The sequence below is a fragment of the Lethenteron reissneri genome, chromosome 30 (genome assembly GCF_015708825.2).
Source record: "Lethenteron reissneri isolate LAM-NWPU_2019-01 chromosome 30, ASM1570882v1, whole genome shotgun sequence".
Lineage (NCBI taxonomy): Eukaryota > Metazoa > Chordata > Hyperoartia > Petromyzontiformes > Petromyzontidae > Lethenteron > Lethenteron reissneri.
This window is the reverse complement of record NC_083808.1, coordinates 1,251,214-1,273,983: the sequence shown is the minus strand read 5'-3', so window position 1 is coordinate 1,273,983 and position 22,770 is coordinate 1,251,214. Positions and strand designations below refer to the sequence as shown.

General features: G+C 57.8%; 1 protein-coding gene across 1 annotated transcript in view; it reads right to left on the bottom strand.

Annotated features, from left to right (window-relative positions):
• The window catches only part of LOC133349356 (ELKS/Rab6-interacting/CAST family member 1-like), an 85,103-nt gene that overhangs the window by 48,800 nt on the left and 13,533 nt on the right, over positions 1-22,770 (bottom strand). The window contains exons 6-14 of the mRNA XM_061562713.1: positions 17,924-18,007; positions 17,109-17,183; positions 16,292-16,447; positions 15,176-15,343; positions 14,450-14,617; positions 13,522-13,659; positions 12,518-12,658; positions 9,571-9,711; positions 5,525-5,706 (exon numbers count right to left, since the gene is read on the bottom strand). Of these exons, the coding sequence (XP_061418697.1) occupies positions 5,525-5,706; positions 9,571-9,711; positions 12,518-12,658; positions 13,522-13,659; positions 14,450-14,617; positions 15,176-15,343; positions 16,292-16,447; positions 17,109-17,183; positions 17,924-18,007 (1,253 nt within the window). The remainder of the gene's footprint in view (positions 1-5,524; positions 5,707-9,570; positions 9,712-12,517; positions 12,659-13,521; positions 13,660-14,449; positions 14,618-15,175; positions 15,344-16,291; positions 16,448-17,108; positions 17,184-17,923; positions 18,008-22,770) is intronic.

Here is a 22,770-nt window from a genome sequence, read left to right as displayed (position 1 = left end):
TGCCGGTCTGTGTGAGTCTGATGGTCTGTGAATCAGCGTGAGTCAGCCTGTGGGAGCCCGCGTGAGTCTGGCATTGAATTTCAAGCGCCGCTGGGCGTTGAGGTTCCCGCAATCGGAGATTGCAGTCGAGGTGGGGGGGGATAACAGAGGGGGGAGAGGGGTCAATGCCTCCGGGTGGCTCCCAACCTCCCCCCCCTCCCACAACGCTTGCCTGAGGCCGCGAGGTACAACTGTGGTGATCATGAAACACGGACTGAGGAATTGACCGACCATCCCAGCTGTTGCAGGATGCTCCTGAACCTACATACACACACGTGACTGGGCATCGTCGTGCTAATGAATGTCCACCAATGACTCTCTGTAATACAGTGGCGAATATTTGAACCGGTCCTGGGAATCCCCTGCGTCGACTCATCCTGAAATGTCGACCCCGTGCCGTGAGTAAACATGAGCACCGGGGAGACAAAGGCGGTCGGGAGTGATCTCGGCCACACTGCTCCCTCGTGCGCCGTGTCGGCATTCACAGATGCTGCTCGCTGACAGCACTTGCCACAAAAGTACGTGAAGACTATACGAGGGATATTTGTATTTGTATGTACGGCACAAGAGATGACCGGGGTCAAACAAATGACAAAGGCGAACTCACTCCAGAGCCTCTAAATCCAACAATTCACTTTGGCTTCTCCCCCCCACCCCGCCCCCCCTCACCCCTCCGCCCCCCCCCAACCTTCCTCCTGCCCCCCTCTAACCACACAGCTGCTTCCATTTCCTCGCAGCAGCCACGGCATTCTGCTGTGTGGTGAGTGTGGTGTGTGGTGAGTGTGGTAAGTGTGGTGCGTGGTGAGTGTACTGTGTGGTGAGTGTGGTGTGTGGTGAGTGTGGTGAGTGTGGTGCGTGGTGAGTGTACTGTGTGGTGAGTGTGGGGTGTGGTGAGTGTGGTGAGTGTGGTGCGTGGTGAGTGTACTGTGTGGTTAGTGTGCTGTGTGGTGAGTGTGGTGTGTCGTGAGTGTTCTTTGTGTATGTGTGAGTGTGCTGTGTGGTGAGTGTGGTGAGTGTGCTGTGTGGTGAGTGTGGTGAGTGTGCTGTGTGGTGAGTGTGGTGTGTCGTGTTTGTTCTGTGTGTATGTGTGCTGTGTGGTGAGTGTGGTGAGTGTGCTGTGTGGTGAGTGTGGTGTGTGGTGAATGTGCTGTGTGGTGAGTGTGCTGTGTGGTTGAGTGTGGTGTGTGGTGAGTGTGGTGCGTGTGGTGAGTGTGGTGCGTGTGGTGCGTGGTGAGTGTACTGTGTGGTGAGTGTGGTGTGGTGAGTGTGGTGTGTGGTGAGTGTACTGTGTGATGTGTGTGGTGTGTGGTGAGTGTACTGTGTGGTGAGTGTGGTACGTGTGGAGTGGTGAGTTTGGTGAGTGTGGTGCGTGTGGTGCGTGGTGAGTGTACTGTGTGGTGAGTGTGGTGAGTGTGGTGCGTGTGGTGCGTGGTGAGTGTACTGTGTGGTGAGTGTGGTGTGTGGTGAGTGTGGTGTGTGGTGAGTGTACTGTGTGATGTGTGTGGTGTGTGGTGAGTGTACTGTGTGGTGAGTGTGGTACGTGTGGAGTGGTGAGTTTGGTGAGTGTGGTGCGTGTGGTGCGTGGTGAGTGTACTGTGTGGTGAGTGTGGTGAGTGTGGTGCGTGTGGTGCGTGGTGAGTGTACTGTGTGGTGAGTGTGGTGTGTGGTGAGTGTGGTGTGTGGTGAGTGTACTGTGTGATGTGTGTGGTGTGTGGTGAGTGTACTGTGTGGTGAGTGTGGTACGTGTGGAGTGGTGAGTTTGGTGAGTGTGGTGCGTGTGGTGCGTGGTGAGTGTACTGTGTGGTGAGTGTGGTGAGTGTGGTGCGTGTGGTGCGTGGTGAGTGTACTGTGTGGTGAGTGCAAGTGAATGTGGAGCGCCGCTGTTCATTCCCTCGCCTGGTATACAGGAGGTCGTGGTTTTGATCCTGACCCTGACGCCTGCTGCTGTGTGTTTGGAGTTTCCGTGTCTCTCTCTGCCCGTGGTCGCGTGGAGTATTTGGCTGCTGGTCTACATTCCCACGTGATAAGCCACGCCGTTGAGCTATCATTTGTGGCCACGTCGCTTCTTAAAAAGATCTACATTGCTCAGCGGGCCTCACCCGGTAAAATAGAAACATGTTTTAATGCAGTGAGTGTGGTGTGCTGATTGTGTGTGGTTAAGGTGTATAATGTAGTGGTGGTGATGGTGGTGGTAGTGGTGGTTCTGATGTTGGTGGTGGTAGTGGCCCGTGGTTGGTGACTGTGGTGGAGGTTGAAGTTGGTGACGATGGTGGCGAGGTTGATCTTGATCGTGGTGGTGCTTGTGAACTTGTTAATGTTGCTGTTGACGGTAGCGATGGCACCGTGGGGAGGGGGTGGTGGGGATTGTGGGGGAGGGGCGGGGGGAGGGGTCCGCTCTCCTCTGACTTCTCCTGTCACCCCACTCCCCCTCCTCCTGCTCCCCGCTCTCTGCTGCGCCCGTAATTGTTTCCTGCAATTTCGAGAGCGAGATGCGGGCAGGAGCGGCCGCTCATAAAATCAAACCCCACTCGCGCTGCGGGCCAAGGGGTTGGCAGAGAGAAAGGCGGGGGGGGGGGGTGAGGAGGGAAAGGAGGGGGGAGAGATGGAGATGGGAGAAGGGCTAGAGAGGGAGGAGAGAGAGATGGCGGAGAGAGGGGGGGGGGAGAAGGGAGCAGAGAGAGGAGGGGGGAGATGATGGGAGAGAGGAGGAGAGAGGAAAGAGAGGGGAGGGGAGACAGGCTGGGGCCGGTGGGGTGAGGGGCACTGCGACATTGTTGGTTTGGGGGGGGGGGGGGCCTCGATAGAAAGTGGCGCCTGGGAAGGAACGAGATTGGGGAATACTGGACAAGGGGATGGAGGGATGGGGAGGGGGTGAGGGGTGACCCTGGAGGTGCGCACTGGCCTGGGAAAGAGACTGTCCGCGGCGCGTCGGGCAAGGGCGGAGAGAGCAGAGACACGGGCGGACGCGTTTGGCGAGTTTGGTTTCAAAGCGCAGAGCAACGTTATCCGGTCAACAATCACCACTAAATCGATCTCATAATCACAATTCACTTCGTTTATCCAGGAGAGCCACACTGCGTCGGCGCAGTCGTTTTCAGCAGGGTCCTACTGCTGCTTTGGAGTTTCTATTTGAAGAAGTGTTCAGCCGATTATTGATGAATGTGTTTTATTATTGTTATACCACGTGGGAGGAAACCGGAGCACCCGGAGAAACCCCAGGCCACGCGTGAGGGGGCAACGCTCTATCCCCGTACAGATGTAAACAGGTGGAGATTAATCCACACTCACCTCCTCGACACCCACGGGAAGGGAGTTTTTCAATATTCGTGCGGTGATCCACCAACCCTCGCTGCTGCCTCCACAGCGCTGGGTCACAGACAGCCACGTGCAGCGTGGCCACCACCACCGCCGCTACCATCACCACCACCATCACCACCACCATCACCACCACCACCACCGTCACCTCCATCACCACCACCATCACCACCACCATCACCACCACCATCACCATCACCACCACCATCACCACCGTCACCACCACCGTCACCACCGCCACCACGACCGCCACCACCACCGTCAGCACCTCCGCCACCACCGTCACCACCACCGTCACCACCACCACCGCCACCACCACCGTCACCACCACCATCACCACCACCGCCGCTACCATCACCACCATCACCACCACCATCACCACCACCGTCACCACCACCATCACCATCACCACCGTCACCACCACCGTCACCACCGCCACCACGACCGCCACCACCACCGTCAGCACCTCCGCCACCACCATCACCACCACCGCCACCACCACCGTCACCACCGTCACCACCACCGCCACCACCACCGTCACCACCTCCGCCACCACTGGGCAAAGCAATGGAGTGCGCGACTTGAAATTGCGAGGTTCGTGCTAAATCGCAAAGTAACGCTCGGAGAGACTCGGCTCATTAGATGGGACTCACTGAGACACCGCTAATTGACAATCGACTGAAGTCTGGACCCCCCCTCACCTGGCCCCGGCCCTCTAACCCCCCCCCGACCCCTCCACTAAGACTCCGATAGGCAGCTGCTCTCGGTAAGGGTAATGGGAAGTGCCACTCGCCAAATTCCACCCAAATGAAGGTCAAATTCTTTCTTTCTCGTACATTCCGGCTCCCTGCCGGCTCCCACCCTCACCCTGCATCGGAGCCCCCTGTTTGACGTCATCAGCAGCACTCGCCGTCATGATCTATCCACTGCTGGATGAAGCAATTCCCCAAGCCGTCGTCATCTCTCACGACGCTACGATGCGACAAACTGAAGGCAGTCACGCAACCTGAGCCCCGGTCACTCCACGATGTGACGGCGCACGTGACAACCCCTCCCCGTGACATCGCTCCGATCACATGACCCCCGCGCCCCTCCCGCTCCGCGACATGACCCCCATAGCATGACCCCCGTGACATCGCGATCCCAGTGGGGGCGCGTCCTCGTGGATCGCTGTGCCCGGATCGTTCCCGTGAAGGACTCGGATAGAAACCCGGAGCCAGTCCAGAACTCACAACGCCACTCGTGGTGCCACCACTCCTCACCTCCCCCCAACCTCCCCCCACCTTCCCCCGTAACTCTCGCATCTCTGACCCCCCCCCCCTCGCACCGCTCCCGTGCGGTGACGCGGCGGTAGCGCGCTCACGGCTCGTTCCACAGATTCGCGGTTCGATTCCAGCGCATTAACCGCGAAAACTGCGGCTACGCGCTTGACTCACAGTGCACGTTAAAGATCCCGTGACGTCACTCGCAGGGGAAGGCCGCTCTGTGCTGGCGTCACGTTCCAAATTTGGACAAATTACACCGCAAAAATCACTCGAACGGAATCAAACACAGCAGCAGCAGGAGCAGCAGCAGCAGCATGGGCAGCAGCATGGGCAGCAGCAGCAGTCGGAGCAGCAGTAGGAGCAGCAGCATCGCCCCCCTACTGTGAACACTTGGCAGGACCCTCCTGAAAAAAAGAGTCTTGAGAGTCAGTGACGCCTTTTTGGAGGCAAACAAGCGGAATGACGACAATGATGATGATGATACTATGTGAGGCCGTCTACCGGCTCTCTGGCTGCCGGGACGGATCGACAGACGGCCACCTCCAAAAGACGTGCTGGCTGCTAGCGATACACATAGAGACACACATCGTGTATCTCCCCCACATCACCATCACCACCACCACCCCCATCACCACCACGACCACCACCACCCCCATCACCACCACGACCACCACCACCCCCATCACCACCACGACCACCACCACCCCCATCACCACCCCCACCACCACCCCCACCACCACCACCACCCCCACACCCACCACCACCACCACCCCCACACCCACCACCACCACCACCCCCACACCCACCACCACCACCACCCCCACACCCACCACCACCCCCACACCCACCACCACCACCCCCACACCCACCACCACCACCCCCACCACCACCACCCCCGTGATTACCTCTCAAGCTCCACTATCCTCACGTCCTTGTCGCGCGCCTCTGCCTCCACGCGGCGCAGCGTGTCGAGGAGGCGCTGCGTCTCGGCGGCCGCGTGCATCGCGCTGCCCCTCTGCTGCTGCTGCTCAGACTCCAGCTGGCGCAGCCGCTCGGTCTGCTCCGCCAGGGAGGACTCCTCGCCGCCCTGCGCAGCAGCAGCAGCAACGCCCAGCACAATTGCTCACTCGTTCGCTCATTCGCTCGTTCAGCGCTCAGCACAATCATTCATTCACTCAGCGCCCAGCACAATCATTCATTCACTCAGCGCTCCGCACAATAATTCCTTCACTCATTCATTCACAGTGCATTGCACACTCACTCAGCACACATCTGTCAAGGCCGCAATGCTCATTTAAGGCCGAGTCAACCTAGGGGAGGGAGGTTGTGGACCGGTTCAAATATTAGCCGTGGTCAGGAATCGAACTTGGGCTGGGGGGGGTGTCAAGTTCGTTGCGCAGTGGACTAACCACCACACTACCGCTCCCCAAACACAGATTATCACAGCGCCTCTGCCCATCATGGGTGGTGGACTCGAGACGTCTTAGAGGGACACGGTCTGCCATTTAACACGGATCCACCGGAACTGGGGGTCCTGGATCCCCACCTTCAACTCGGCGCCTCGAAGTTCCCTCTAACCCCCCCCCCACCCCAATCTCTCCTCGCGCTCATTAACCCCGCGAGCTCCCGACAGCCCCTCGTTATCTCTAACGAGCAGGCCAGCGCTAATTGCCAAAGCGTGGAGCCACAGAGGATTGGGGGGGGGGGGCTAATTGCCTCCATCCCTGCCCCCCCCCCTCTCCCTCCCTCCAGGATCTCGCATCAGAGGGGACCGCGTCCTGTGCGCGTGACGAGGCGGGGGGCCCCACGGGGAGCGAGGAGAGGCCTTGGGATGTGGCTCGGTGGCTTTGTCGGGGCGGCGGCGGTGGTGGGAGGAGAGGGGGTATAATGGGTGAGTGGGTAGGGGGGGTATAATGGCCGAGTCGGAGACACTGAGCTTGAAGGCTTAAACGCATTCTCTTTGTGATGGCGACATTCGCCAGCGACACAGTGGGCCTGGACGAGCGGCCTTTCGGGCAATGGCCCTTCTTCACGGCACACGGAGTGCGTGAGTCGAATGCTCCTAGGCCGCGTCCTCTCCAACGCGTTCTTCCGTTCACCTGGCCGCGGTCTTGACTACCAGGACACCGTGGCTGCTGCCCGGGCCCCAGTGACACTCCACTGAACAGACCAGGACGGGCGCGCGAGACAGAGAGGCGAGCGCGTGGATCAGGGATCGAACGCAGGCGACACGGAAGAGCGATTTGACTGGCCGCTCGTCAAAACTAATGACGACAGTCGCAGCCAAGCGATGGAGGAACTCGCTGGGGAGGGGGAGGAGGAGGAGGTCGCGTGGCGGGAGATGGAGCGATGGAATCGGCTCGCGTGCAGGGGCCGGGCTGGGTCGCTGCGTCGCGAGGTCGAGGCGGGGTGCGGGGATGAAACGGGACACTGCCACGTTGGGCCCAACGCTTTCATCCACGGTTACAAAGCGACCATGATGACGATAATAACAACAACAATAACACCGCTATACTTGCTGAGACTTGCTCCTCTTCGTCCTCCGTCCTTACATCTCACTGCCCCCCCCCTCACCCCCCCCCCCGTTACCCCCCACGTGGGTCGCCTGGCACGCACCTGTGCCCCTTCACCCTCCCCCGGCACCCTCGGGCACCGCGTTTGAAGTCTGTCCACGTGGGCAGCCCGTGAATCACGGGAGGCAGGTGGCCGTGCCCGAGAAGAAGGCGTTCATCATTCTCCTGGGTTTGGTGATATTAGAAAAATAAATTCCTCTCTTCTAAGGCCGCAGTTATGATTTAGCAACCCCCCCCCCCCCGTGCTGTCCGTCTGCTGGAGGGAGGGGTGAGAGGGAGGGGGCGTGGGGGGTGTGCGGTGGGGGCTGTGATGACGCCAGTTTTCACAAACAGCCGTGGAGCGGCATGAACCAAACAACTTGAACCACACAGAGCGGCTGCCTTCATTAGGGAGGCGAGGGTCCCGGTAATGGTGAAAAATATTCGCGAACCGCGCGGCGGCGGCGGCTGCTGCGGAGAAATCACTCGCACATGGTGGACCCCCCCCACCGCCCCCCCCCCAATTACCGCCGGGGTGAGGCCGGGTCGCGTCCCCCGTTTCACGTCGAGTTCAAACGCAGCGCCCCGAGCCACGAGCTGGGCTCGGTGGAGATCGTTCGGGGGGCCTAAGGAGCACAAAAATACCCCTCCGGGCCCCCACCTCCGCCCCCCCCACCTCCATCACTTCACCGTCGCCGTCGTCACCGTCGTGAGTGGGAGACGCATCCAGCCGCGAACCGTCGCAGGGTGTCCGATTGGATCGGGCACGTGGCATCACACACGCGGCATCACATCACACACAACATCACATACACCATCACACACGGCATCACACACGCGGCATCACATCACACACAACATCACATACACCATCACACACGCGGCATCACACACGCGGCATCACATCACACGCAACATCACATACACCATCGCACACGCGGCATCACACACGCGGCATCACACACGCGGCATCACATCACACACAACATCACATACACCATCACACGCGGCATCACACACGCGGCATCACACACGCGGCATCACATCACACACAACATCACATACACCATCACACACGCGGCATCACACACGCGGCCTCACATCACACACAACATCACATACAACATCACATACACCATCACACACGCGGCATCACATCACACACATCACATACAACATCACATACACCATCACACACGCGGCATCACATCACATCACACACAACATCACACACAACATCACATACACCATCACACACGCGGCATCACACACGCGGCATCACATCACACACAACATCACATACACCATCGCACACGACATCACACACGACATCACACACGCGGCATCACACACGCGGCATCACATCACACACAACATCACACACGACATCACACACGACATCACACACGCGGCATCACACACGCAGGATCACGCACGAGCCATTACACACAACATCACACACGCTGCATAATACACGTACAATCACATCACACACAACATCACACACGCAGGACCACGCACGCGGCATCACACAAAGACAAAGGTTCCCTGTATATCCTTAACAGGCGTTTGAGGCAAGTGCTGTTAGCGAGCACCTACTGATATTTACACACCGCACCAGGTACTCATTTGAGGCTGAGTCAACCTAAGGGAGGTCCAGGATCGGTTCAGATAATATTCAGACCATCACACACACCCCACACATCCCCCTACGAACATACACCATCACATACACCATCACATACCATCACAAACACCATCACACACCATCACATACATCATCATACCATCACATACACCATCACATACCATCACATACACCATCACATACCATCACAAACACCATCACATCCACCATCACATACACCATCACATACCATCACATCCACCATCACAAACACCATCACAAACACCATCACATCCACCATCACATCCACCATCACATCCACCATCACATACACCATCACATACCATCACAAACACCATCACATCCACCATCACAAACACCATCACAAACACCATCACAAACACCATCACATACACCATCACATACACCATCACATACCATCACAAACACCATCACATCCACCATCACAAACACCATCACAAACACCATCACAAACACCATCACAAACATCATCACGAACTCGTGGGTGTTCCGGGGAGGGGTCCCGGGGGACGGAGGGGCGGGGCTCGTGGATGAAGGGGGTCACGGGGGTGTGGGTGGATGGGGAAGTCACGGAGGTGGGGTTGTAAGAAGGGGGGTCACGGGGGTTGATGGGGGCCAAGGAGGGGCGGGGCGGGTGGGGAGGGGGTCAGGGGGGTGTGGGTGGATGAAGGGGGGGGGTCACGGGGGGCGGGGTTACAAGAGGGGGGGGGGGTCGCGGGGGGCGGGGCACCTTCTTGAGCGCCGCCTCCACGCGGCTCAGGTCTTCCCGGCGGCCCTCGAGGCCGGCCTCGAGGGCCTTGAGGCGCGCCTCCTTCTTCATCCCCACGGAGGCGAGCGCCGCCGAGTACTGCTTCAGCTCCTGCAGGGCGCACTGTGGCCGGGGGGGGGGGGAGGGGTGACGGGGTGAGTATGGGGGCGAGGTCGGGGGGGTGAGTGGTGAGGGAGGGGTGGGGAGGGGTGACGGGGTGAGTATGGGGGCGAGGTCGGGGGGGGTGAGTGGTGAGGGAGGGGTGGGGAGGGGTGACGGGGTGAGTATGGGGGCGAGGTCGGGGGGGGGGGGGTGAGTGGTGAGGGAGGGGTAGGTGAGGGGAGAGGAGTATGGTTAGGGGTCAGGTCGGGGCTTGAGGGGTCAAGGGGCGGGGTAAGGGTGACGGGGTCCAGGTTAGGGGTGGGGGTTACCGTTGGGGTACTGTCGGGATGTATGATCAGTGTTGGGGATATTGTTTGGGGTTAGGCTGTTTGGGATTGGGTTTAGGTCCGGGGTAGGGGTTTGTGTTTGGGTCCGGGCTCATGTTGAGGGGGTTGAGTTGGGGTGAAGTGTCGGGATTGGGTCAGGGGTAGAGTTCGGGGTTAGTGTTGTGGGTTCGCGTTAGAACCGGGCTCATGTTGCTGCTCGGATTAGGTTTGGGGTAACGTCTCCCTTCGTAAGTCTCGGGGAGTGTTCCGGTCACTTTCAACACCCAGCCACAACCACAACCACCATGACCCCTACCACAACCACCATGACCCCTACCACAAACACCATGACCCCTACCACAACCACCGTGACCCACACAACAACCACCTTGACCCACACAACAACCACTCCGCACCCACCCACCTCCAGGCGAGAGAGTCCCGGCTTGGAGTTGAACCTGACCAGCAACTCTCTCTCGAACACAAACAACGACTGCCTGACCCCCCGTGTGGTCAACACAAACAACGACTCCCTGATCCCCCTCCTGCTCAAGGTGGGGGGGAGGGGGATGAGCCCCTCCCCTCGTTCCTCCACATCGATCCATCCCCTTCTCCCCTCATTGACGGTGGGTCCAGCATGATAACAAAACTCGCCGTTACCCTGGCCGTGGCCATGTACGACCACGAAGCAAGTGCACCCGACCCCCCGCCACCCCAGCACCCCCTTCACCCCCCCCCCACCGCTCGCGGCCCCGCCCCTCAGGCAGGTGACGACACCGCTGGTACCCACAGAGGCCTCGGTACCCACAGAGGCCTCGGTACCCACAGAGGTCTCGGTACCTACAGAGGTCTCGGTACCCACAGAGGTCTCGGTACCTACAGAAGTCTCGGTACCCACAGAGGCCTCGGTACTCACAGAGGTCTCGGTACCTACAGAGGTCTCGGTACCCACAGAGGCCTCGGTACCTACAGAAGTCTCGGTACCCACAGAGGCCTCGGTACCCACAGAGGTCACGGTACCCACAGAGGTCTCGGTACCCACAGAGGCCTCGGTACCTACAGAAGTCTCGGTACCTACAGAGGTCACGGTACCTACAGAGGTCTCGGTACCCACAGAGGCCTCGGTACCTACAGAGGTCTCGGTACCCACAGAGGTCTCGGTACCCACAGAGGCCTCGGTACCTACAGAGGTCTCGGTATCTACAGAGGTCTCGGTACCAACAGAGGTCTCGGTACCTACAGAGGTCTCGGTACCCACAGAGGTCTCGGTACCTACAGAGGTCTCGGTACCTACAGAGGTCTCGGTACCCACAGAGGTCTCGGTACCCACAGAGGTCTCGGTACCCACAGAGGCCTCGGTACCTACAGAGGTCTCGGTACCTACAGAGGCCTCGGTACCTACAGAGGTCTCGGTACCTACAGAGGTCTCGGTACCTACAGAGGTCTCGGTACCTACAGAGGTATCGGTACCTACAGAGGTCTCGGTACCTACAGAGGTCTCGGTACCTACAGAGGTCTCGGTACCTACAGAGGTCACGGTACCTACAGAGGTCTCGGTACCTACAGAGGTCTCGGTACCCACAGAGGTCTCGGTACCTACAGAGGTCTCGGTACCTACAGAGGTCACGGTACCTACAGAGGTCTCGGTACCTACAGAGGTCTCGGTACCCACAGAGGTCTCGGTACCTACAGAGGTCTCGGTACCTACAGAGGTCTCGGTACCTACAGAGGTCTCGGTACCTACAGAGGTCACGGTACCCACAGAGGTCACGGTACCCACAGAGGTCTCGGTACCCACAGAGGTCTCGGTACCCACAGAGGTCTCGGTACCTACAGAGGTCTCGGTACCTACAGAGGTCTCGGTACCTACAGAGGCCTCGGTACCCACAGAGGTCTCGGTACCTACAGAGGTCTCGGTACCCACAGAGGTATCGGTACCTACAGAGGTATCGGGTTCCCCATCACGAGATTCCATGCGGCAGATGTCACCCCCCCCCCCCACCACTGTGGGCGTGGGGGGCAGTGGGGGGCAGTGGGGGTGGAGGAGTGGGGGGGGGGGCGACCTCTAGAATCGCCGTCGTGACTGTGCTTGGGCACGCGGGGACAAGGGGCGGCACGGTTATGATGATAATGCTGCTGCTGCTGAATATGATGATGGTGATGCTGCTGCTGCTGCTGAATATGATGATGGTGATGTTGCTGATGATGACGATGGTTGTGATTCTACTGCTGCTGCTGAGTATGATGATGGTGATGTTGCTGATGGTGATGCTGCTGAGTATGATGATGGTGATGCTGCTGATGATGACGATGGTTGTGCTGCTGCTGAGTATGATGATGCTGCTGCTGGTGATGCTGCTGCTGCTGCTGCTGAGTATGATGATGGTGATGCTGCTGATGGTGACGATGGTTGTGAAGCTGCTGCTGCTGCTGCTGATGATAACGATGGTTGTGATGCTGCTGCTGAGTATGATGATGCTGCTGGTGGTGGTGGTTGTCACCTCCTTGTCGGCGAGCTCTGCCAGCAGGGTGTTGGCGCGCTCCTTGAGCTCCTTGCTCTCGCGCCTGTGAGCCTCCGCCTCCTCGTGCTTGTCGCGGTCCTCCTGCTCGCGCTGCTGCTTCATGCGGTCAATGACGCGCTCCTGCAACGCAAACACGACACACACACACAATGCACACACACACAATGTACACACACACAGTGTACACACACAATTTACACATACACAATGTACACACACACAATACACACACACAATGTACACATACACAATGTACACATACACAATGTACACACACAATGTACACACACAGTGTACACACACAATGTATACACACACAATGTACACACACACAATGTACACACACACAGTGTACACACACAATGTACACACACACAATCTACACACACACACAGTGTACACACACAGTGTACACACACACAGTGTACACACACACACACAATATACACACACACAATATACACACACAATGTACACACACAATATATACACACACAGTGTACACACACACAGTGTACACACACACACAATGTACACAACACGCAACACAATGTACACACACACACAATGTACACACAACACAATGTACACACACAATGTACACACACACAGTGTACACACAACACAATGTACACAACACGCACACCGAGGCGAGGTCCAGGACCCGTGTAGCTAATGTTGGGTGCGAGTGGACATGGAGCTCGGATCGCCGTGTTAGCTCACCCTGCACCACCACCGCAACAACAATGACAGCAACAACAACAACAATGACAGCAACAACAACAATGATAGCAGCAACAACAATGACAGCAACAACAACAACAATGACAGCAACAACAACAATGATAGCAGCAACAACAATGACAGCAACAACAACAACAATGACAGCAACAACAACAATGGCAGCAACAACAACAATGACAGCAACAACAATGGGAGGGGGTGTGACGGTGGAGGGGAGGGGCGGTGGGGGTGGTGTTCGCCTTGTCTGAGAGCGCCTCCTCGAGCGTGGCGAGCGCCGTGTCCGCGTTGCTCGAGTCGGCCTGCAGCGACTTGACGCGCTCGCGCAGGCTGCTCATCTGCTTCTCCTTGTCACGCAGCTGCTCCTGCAGGTTCTCGATCTGCGGAGCGGGGGGGACAGCGGGAGACAGCGGGAGACACAGAGAGACAGAGGGAGACAGCGGGAGACAGGGGGAGAGTGAGACAGGGGGAGACAGAGTGAGACAGGGGGAGACAGAGTGAGACAGGGGGAGAGTGAGACAGGGGGAGACAGAGTGGGACAGAGAGAGACAGGGGGAGACAGAGTGAGACAGGGGGAGACAGAGAGAGACAGAGTGAGACAGAGTGAGGCAGCGAGAGACAGAGAGAGACAGAGGGAGACAGAGATAGACAGAGACAGGGGGAGACAGAGAGAGACAGCGGGAGACAGCGGGAGACAGAGAGACAGAGAGACAGAGGGAGACAGGGGGAGACAGAGAGAGACAGCGTGAGACAGAGTGAGGCAGAGGAAGATGGCAGGTGACGTCGCGAAACTGAACGGAAACTAGAAGCTCGCATCACGCACCGCACAAGGGACTCGTTTGAGGCTGAGGCGACTTAGGGGAGGCCCAGGACTGGTTAAGATAATTCGCCACTCGGATCGCTGGACTTTTCGTAGCGCAGCACACTAACCACTGCACTACCGCTCCCCACAACACACACACGTGTACACACACACGTGTACACACACACGTGTGTGTACACGTGTACACACACACACACGTGCACCAACACACGTGCACGCACGTGCACACACACGTGCACACACGTGCACACACGTGTACACACACATGTACACACACGCGTACACACACACAGTGCACACACGTGCACACACACACGTGCACACACACACAGTGCACGCGCGCTCACCTTCTTCTGCAGGACGTTGATCTTGCGCTCCTTCACCTCCATCATGTCCTTGAAGTCGCGGATCTCCCCTCCCAGCGACCCCTTCTCCTCCGCCAGCTCCTGCACCTGCTGCACCTTGCGCGCCACCATGCTCTCCTTCTCCTCCAGGCGCGCGCGCAGCGCCTCCACCTGCCCGGGGGGAGCAGCCGGGGGAGCAGAGGGGGGAGCAGAGGGGGAAGCGGAGGGGGGAGCGGAGGGGGGAGCAGTGGGGGGAGCAGTGGGGGGAGCAGAGGGGGGAGCAGAGGGGGAAGCGGAGGGGGGAGCGGAGGGGGGAGCAGTGGGGGGAGCAGTGGGGGGAGCAGAGGGGGGAGCAGAGGGGAGAGCAGTGGGGGAAGCAGAGGGGGGAGCAGAGGGGGGAGCAGCCAGGGGGAGCAGCCGGAAGGAGCGGAGGGGGGAGCAGCCAGAAGGAGCGGAGGGGGGAGCGGAGGGGGGAGCGGAGGAGTAGGAAGGAGCATGGGCGGCAGTGGAGAGCAGCGGATGCGGAGGGAGCGGAGAGGCGGAAGGGAGATGAAGGGGCGGCGGGAGGCGTAGGGGGAGCAGAGGGAGCAGGAGGGGAGGAAGGAGGCCCATTGACGCACACACAGACACATAGGCTCGCGTAGGGACGCAGCGGTGCAGCATTTTACCGGCCCCGTCACAAGGGACGACATTCTTGAACCCCTCTGCGCAGTTGCACCGCCTGCACACCTCGGCCTGCAGGATGGCGGCCCGCTGCTCCTTGGCGGCGAGGGATTCCTTGAGCACCTCGATGTGCTGCTTGTTGTCCGAGTTCTGGTTGGTGAGCGTCTCCAGCTTGGTCTGCAGGCCCAGCTGCTCCGTGTCCTTGCGGGACAGCTCGCCCTTCAGCTGGTCGATCTGGGCCGCGCCACACGCCACGGGACGCACGCGTCGAACGTCACGTCACACACGCGTCACACACGCGTCACACACGCGTCACACACACGTCACACACACGTCACACACGCGTCACACACGCGTCACACACGCGTCACACACGCGTCACACACACGTCACACACGCCACACACACGCCACACACACGTCACACACGCGTCACACACGCGTCACACACACGTCACACACGCCACACACACGCCACACACACGTCACACACGCGTCACACACGCATCACACACACGTCACACACGCGTCACACACGCCACACACACGCCACACACACACGTCACACACGCGTCACACACGCGTCACACACACGTCACACACGCGTCACACACGCGTCACACACGCGTCACACACACCACACGCATCACACACACGTCACACCCGCGTCACGTACACGTCACACACGCGTCATGTACACGTCACATGCGTCACACACACCACACACACACCACACACATCACACACACACGTCACACACGCGTCACACACGCATCACACACGTCACACACGCGTCACGTACACGTCACACACGCATCACACACACATCACACAGACACCACACACACACACACCACATACACACCACACACACATCACACACACATCACACACACACCACACACGTCACACACACCACACACACATCACACACACACACCACACACACGTCACACACACGTCACGCACAGACACATCACGCAAGCACACACACACATCACACACACGTCACACATCACACACCAGCAGATGCCCGGTTGTCATTTCAGTAGCCAGGATGCAGGGAGTCTGAGAAGCGGATCGCTGCACGGCTCACTTCGCTCTGTGTGAGGCTGCGGTAAGCATTGACGGCTCACCACGCTGCGGTGAGCAGTGACGGCTCACCAGGCTGTGCACGGCTCACCTTGCTCTTCATGAACTTGGAGTGGCTCTTGTAGGCCTCCATCTGCTTGAGCTCCTCCTGCCGCTCCTCCAGCGAGAGGGCCCCGCTGGAGCGCAGCGTCTGGATCTCATCCTCCAGGTCGCGCAGCGTCCTCTCCAGAGACGCGATCTTCGTGTCCTGCGAGTACAAGAACATACACAGATCCCCCGTATAGCCTCAACCGACTGTTGGGGCAAGTGCTGTTAGAGAGCACCTGTGAAATCCGCTATGGTGCAAAACGGTGTGGGCAACGTCTCCCCAGTGATGATGTTTACACGTCGCACCAGGTACCCATTGGAGGCTGAGTCGACCTAGAGGAGGCCCAGGACCGGTGTGAACAAATTGTACTGAGATGCATGCGAAGGTGTGTGTGCAGGTGTGTGTGCAGGTGTGTGTGCAGGTGTGTGTGCAGGTGTGTGTAAAGGTGTTTGTCCAGGTGTGTGTGCAGGTGTGTGTAGGTGTGTGTACAGGTTTGTGTACAGGTGTGTGCACGCGTGTCCTTGTGTGTACAGGTGTGTGTGTACAGGTGTGTGTGCAGGTGTGTGTACAGGTGTGTGTAGGAGTGTGTACAGGTGTGTGTACAGGTGTATAGGTGTGTGTACAGATGTGTGTACAGGTGTGTGTGTAAAGGTGTGTATAGGTGTGTGTGTACAGGTGTGTGTACAGGTGTGTATAGGAGTGTGTGTACAAGTGTATGTGTGTGAACAGGTGTGTGTACAGGTGTGTATGTGTGTGTGTGTACAGGTGTGTGTGTACAGGTGTGTGTACAGGTGTGCGTGAGTGCAGGTGCGGGCCGTGCCTTCATCTCGATCACGGTCTGCAGGGCCTTGGTCTTGGCCGTGTCGGAGCCGAGGTCGGCGCGCCGGTGGAGCTCCTGGGGGGGCACGCGGTAGAAGGTGACGCGGGGCGGAGCTCCGCTCGTCATCCTCACATCATCACGCTTCGAGGACGACGGTGATGATGACGACGACGATCATGACCATGACGATGATTAGACTGATGAGGAAGGGGAGGACCGCGACCGGAGAGCGTCTACACGAGTGAGCGTCTCCCCTCTCCACTGCCTCCCCCTCCACCCCCCTCCACCTCTCGCTGCCCCTCGCCCCTCTTCCATTCACGCCGATCACCTGATCCCGCAAGGGAGACGCTGCCTCGGGGAGAGTTCATTCATAATGGATGCGGAGTGGGGGGGCGGGGAGAGGATGAGTGCGCCAGTTATAGAACCTTCTATCTTAAGTTCTAGAGCATTAACTCTTGGGGTTCTAGACTCTCACCACTGGGTTCTAGACTGCCACTGCTGGGTTCTAGAACCGTCATGCTTGGTTTCTGCGACGGTCACTCCTGGATGTTAAAGTCCTCACGTAGAAAAAAAGGTTCTAGAACGGTCGCATTTAGTTTTAGAACATTCAGTCTTTGAGTTCTAGGTCGTCACTCCTCGCTGCTGTAACTTACACCCTCAGGTTCTAGATCCGCATATGCACTCGGTTGCAATTACACACACACACACAGCATGCAATCATCCTCCCCCCTACTGACAGCAGACTCATGGCCGAGGCCACTCTTGCAAATGAGACTCCCTACTCGGTGCGGGTCCGTGGGAGGGTCGTCTCTTACCATACTCGCCCACGCCGGCTGGTGAATGCGGGGAGCATAGTCGTGGTGGTGGCCATGCTCCACGTGGCTGTCTGTAACCCAGCACTGTGGAGGCAGCAGTGAGGGTTGGTGGATCACACACAGATTTTGTGAAACTCCCTTCCCCGTGGGCGTCGAGGAGGAGCCGTATCCTCGCTCGCCGGAGATGGCAGTGCAGCGACAAAAACGTGGACTCCGTCTGTTGTGTGGGATCGAGTTGTCCCCCCTCGCACGTGCCGGTTTTCTCCGCATGCTCCTGTTTTACTCCCACGAGAAAATACGCGTTCATTGGCCGATAACACCCAGATATACATAGAGGACCGCAGAGCTGGGGAAATTGTTTGGCGCCGGCACCTCGCATGCGTGGGTGCTGCTGCTGCTGCCTCCCCGCTCCTCGTCTGTGGTTCTTCCTCCTCGCATCCTTGATTCCCCCTCCCCTCTCTCTCTCTAGGAGAGCGAGTGGGCACTGCGTGGCGCGTCACGAGTTCACATCGTTCATATTATTATCATTCGTATCGTACGACGAAGGATACCGCTGCACTGCCTTACACTGACCACCGCAAGCCCGCAATACAGCACTACAATGGGTAACACTTTCTTTGCTGCTATTTCCTTGCCACCAGTGGGGGTCGTTGGGGAATTTCACAAATGTCCGCGTGATCGACCAAACCTGGCCACCCGGGTGTCTAGCGTGACGCTTCACATTCGCAGGGCCCCTAAACAAAACTCCTGAAGTCCAGAGGGATCTCCGAGGTCCAACGAGCAATGGGCCATTGGTGTTCAACTCCTGGTGCGCTGCACTGTGGAGGAATTGGTGGAAATTCCACGTTCCATTGATGCGGACGACTCTGTCGCCAGGACACACCGCTGTTGGTGAGTCAACCTCCGAACCGGATTTAAATTCGCAACCTTCCGATGCCAGCTGTTGGGACTGCCTAGAGCAGTGGCTCCTGCCCAAACCAGTGGCGAAGTCACGGCGTTATCAGCTCAGGGGGTGCGGTAGTTGGTCAGGTGGGGCCCCCAATATTTAGATTTGTCTCGGACGGCTCGCACCTCGACTGTTATATCTCGCAGCTCCTCTTTCCAAATCACGCAATGACACACGTTGTTGTTCTTTTACACTGTTGTTGAGAACATATCTCACGGTCAGTTTGACACGTAGGCTGTCGCGACCAATATAATCCTCAATAGAACTTGTTTGGGTTAAATCGCGTACATATAAATGTGCCGTTAAACCCGCCACCACCTGATACTGCCAAGGTTTGTCACGTAAACAGAACATGTCGATTCGTTACTAGTACAGCACACCGGTGTGTTGGAGAGTAAACCCACAACATTTACAATGTAATAATTGATTGTGTTGGGTGGTGGCGGGTTTAACGACACATTTATATTTACGCGATATCTCGTGGTGGTTGTCAAGGGGGGGGGGGGGGAACTCGTAGCTTCGGCCATGGGGGGCTACTGGCACAAACCCACGTCAAGCAGCCGCTAATGCTGAGCCCCTGACTCGCTGTTCGCTCCCTTGGTCCACGCGTTCCCCACTCCCGCGTCTCCGCGCTGCCCCGTGGTCGAGACTAATCACGGAACGGCAGCGAGAAGGAGGGGGACGCGCCCGAGGCAGAGAGAGAGCGAGCGAGCGAGCGAGGACACCCTCGGCGGAGACGGAGCGATGGAATCGGCTCGCGTGCAGCGGCTCGATGGATGAGCTTACGAGACTAGTAGACGGACACGAGGATTGGCTGGAAGGCCCCTTGATTTGCTGACTCACAGGGCTGGCTAAAGCAGGGGTCAGAAACCGACATAACGAGGGAATTTTTTTTTGTCCGAATTTGGTAAAAAAAAAAAACTCAGAGCCGCAATGCACCGCGTGGGGAATTCGCGACGGGGGCGTTCCTCACTAAAGAACAGTCACGAAGCGGCTCCTTGAAGAGCGGCACGCGGCTCCGGAGCCGCAGGTTGCCGACCCCTGGGATCGAGGATTGTCTGCAAGCCCCCTGGAGTTGCCGACCAACAGCACTGGCTGGAGGATCACGGCACTGGCGGTGGCACTGGCGAGCGGGACTGCTCGCGCACTGGCTGCATGGGGAGACCTGTGGCCGGGTGGGAGGGAGGAAGGGGGGAGGGAGGGGGCTTGTAATGCCGCAGTAAATAGCATTAAGCTGAAGAGACGGCCTAGGTCTGGCTTTAATTAATCAGCTCGGGCGAAGTTAAACTCTGAGCGGCTTCTAACGCAACGTGACGGCCAGATGGAGGCCGCGGGGCGGGAGGGGAGGGGCCAGTGGGCGAGGGGGTGGGGGGGGCAATCTGTAGGTGGGGTGGTGAAGGTGGGGGCCGAGCGCAGGCAGTGGTGGACGATTTGTGTGCGTGTGTGTAGAGCGGTCCTGGGCCCCCCCTAGGTCGACTCAGCCTCAAATGAGTACCCGGTGGGGTGTGTAAACATCACCACCAGGGAGACAAAGGCGGCCGGGCGTGGTGCTGGCCACCCACCCCCTCGTGCGCCGTTCCGGGCTTCATAGGTCCACTCTAACAGCACTTGCCCCAGCAGTATGTAACAGGCTATACGTGGGAACTTTGTCTTTGTTGCTGTGTATGTGTGCAACGTGAGAGAGGTATAGTGTGTGGTTAGGTGAGTATGTGAGCGTGTGTGTAGGTGTGTGTCAAATTATGTGTGTGTGAGAGATTGTGTTTGGGACTATGTAAAAGTATCCGTGAGAAAGAGAGTATGGACATGTGTGCGTAATGAGTGAGAGCGTGCGAGTATGTGTGTATGTGTAAAGGTGTGTGTGTGTCAATGTTGTGCCTAGGAATGGGTGTTTGATTGTGTATGTGCAAGAGTGGGGAGCGGTGGCGCAGTGGTTAGCGCGCTGTGCTGCGAACTTAGCGTCCCGAGTTCGATTCACGCTCACGGCCAACAACAGTGATGATTATTTGAACCGATTCTGGACCTCCCCTAGGTCGACTCAGCCTCAAACGAGTACCTGGTGCGTTGTTTAAACATCGTCATTAGGGAGACAAAGGCGGCCGGGCGTGGCGCAGGCCACCCACCCCCTCGTGTACCGCCCTGACCTTCATAGGTGCTCGCTCTAACAGCACTTGCTCCAACAGCCTGTAAAGTCTATCGAGAGGATCTGTATGTGTGTGTTTATGTACGAGTGTGTGCGAGTGCTGATCTGGCCACGGAAATGCCAGTGTCATGACCCGCTCTGGCATTAAAATAACCTAATGAGATGACCCTGTCCCGAGGTGCCACTTTAGCCAACACTTGCAACAGGAGATCATGGAAGGCATCTGACTCCTCATCCTTGCCTGCGTCCCTCCACGGACACTCACCTTCTGTGGGGGCATAGGCCAGCACCACTACAATTCCTCACCTCCTGTTGATGGGGAGGTGAGCCCACAGCACTCTGGGACTCACGGCTTCCCACACCTCACTACCACGCACCCAAGCTTCCTTCCTTCACTTATTCAGATTGGCCACCATCTGTTGTTTGATGATATCCTGTCCCGAGTGGGGACTGGAAGTAAAATCGCCGAGGTCCAGGCGGCAATAGTCCACCGCCTGCCAATGGAATGGCAGCCTCTCTTCCCCATGTGACCAGCCGCAATGCTTGCCGCTTGCTTGTGGAGGCTCCCTGAGTAGGGATTCTGGTCACCTGGATCTGCCAAGGGGTGTTTGGCCATGAGACACCACGAACACCTGCACAGACCCCATATCCTCTGTCCATCAGCAAAGGTGCAGGGAATTTCAGCGAGACCTATATTGACCTGGCCAAGGCATATGATACTATCGATTGGCCAGGGCTTTGGGTTATTCTTTGTGATATCGGAGTCCCTGACCCTCTGCTCACAATCATTAAGGGATGGCAAGCCCGGATAAAGCTGCGTGGCTTAGAGTCAGAGCCATTGCCTATTCACTTTGGGGTGCGACAGGGATGTCCTCTGACGCCATACACTTTCACATATTTTAGACCACATAGTACAGATCGATATCCAGGTACGGTCAAGGGATGGGCTCCTTATTGTTCAACCAGGTTAAAAATACCAATGTCCTGGTAATGAATTGCTGCTCACTCTGAGAAGGAGTTGGAAACTCTGCTGAAAGATCTGGAGTTCGAGCCACGAAGACTAAACACCTGCCTGGGTACTCTGTGTCCTCGAACTCTCCGCCCCCTCAACTCCCCGTGATTAATGAGGCCTTGCAGAAAGGTGGGAGTTCTCATACTTGGGCGGTGTGCTCATGACCGGCTCCAGTTTGGCAGTGGAAGTCTCATCTTGAATCGGACGGGCAGCATTATCTTATTATCAGTTACATAACGCCATGTGGAATGTGTCTCGCCCATCGCTCCACACGAAGCTCCGTGCCATCTTGGCCACAGTCCTGCCCTTTCTTCTCTGTGCGCCTGCGAGTAACTGGATCGTGTGCGGAGCTCACAGATCCGTGAGAGATCTGGACACAATCCCCATCAGCAGTGAGCTCCTCTGGCAGTCGAGACTGCGTTGGCTGTGTCATATAGACCGGATGCCCAGCCACCGCAAGCCCAAGCAGCTTCCGTTTAGAAGGGGTGAGCTAAACGAGCGCGGCACGGGCTGGAGAAGAGGTGGTGCTGATGATGTACATGAGGATGTGGAGCTGAGGTGGACCTTCCGATAACCGGTAGGAGCGGTGCCAAGATCGATCTCTGCGGAGGAGGCTCTGGGAGGACGCTGCTACTGGGCAGTTGGGAGGCAGTCGCCCTCCAATAAACAGCCCGGGGCGGAGGAGCGACGCATACAACAACGAGCAAAGCAGCGGGTGGCTAAAAGACGGCAATGTGAAACAGTGGGGA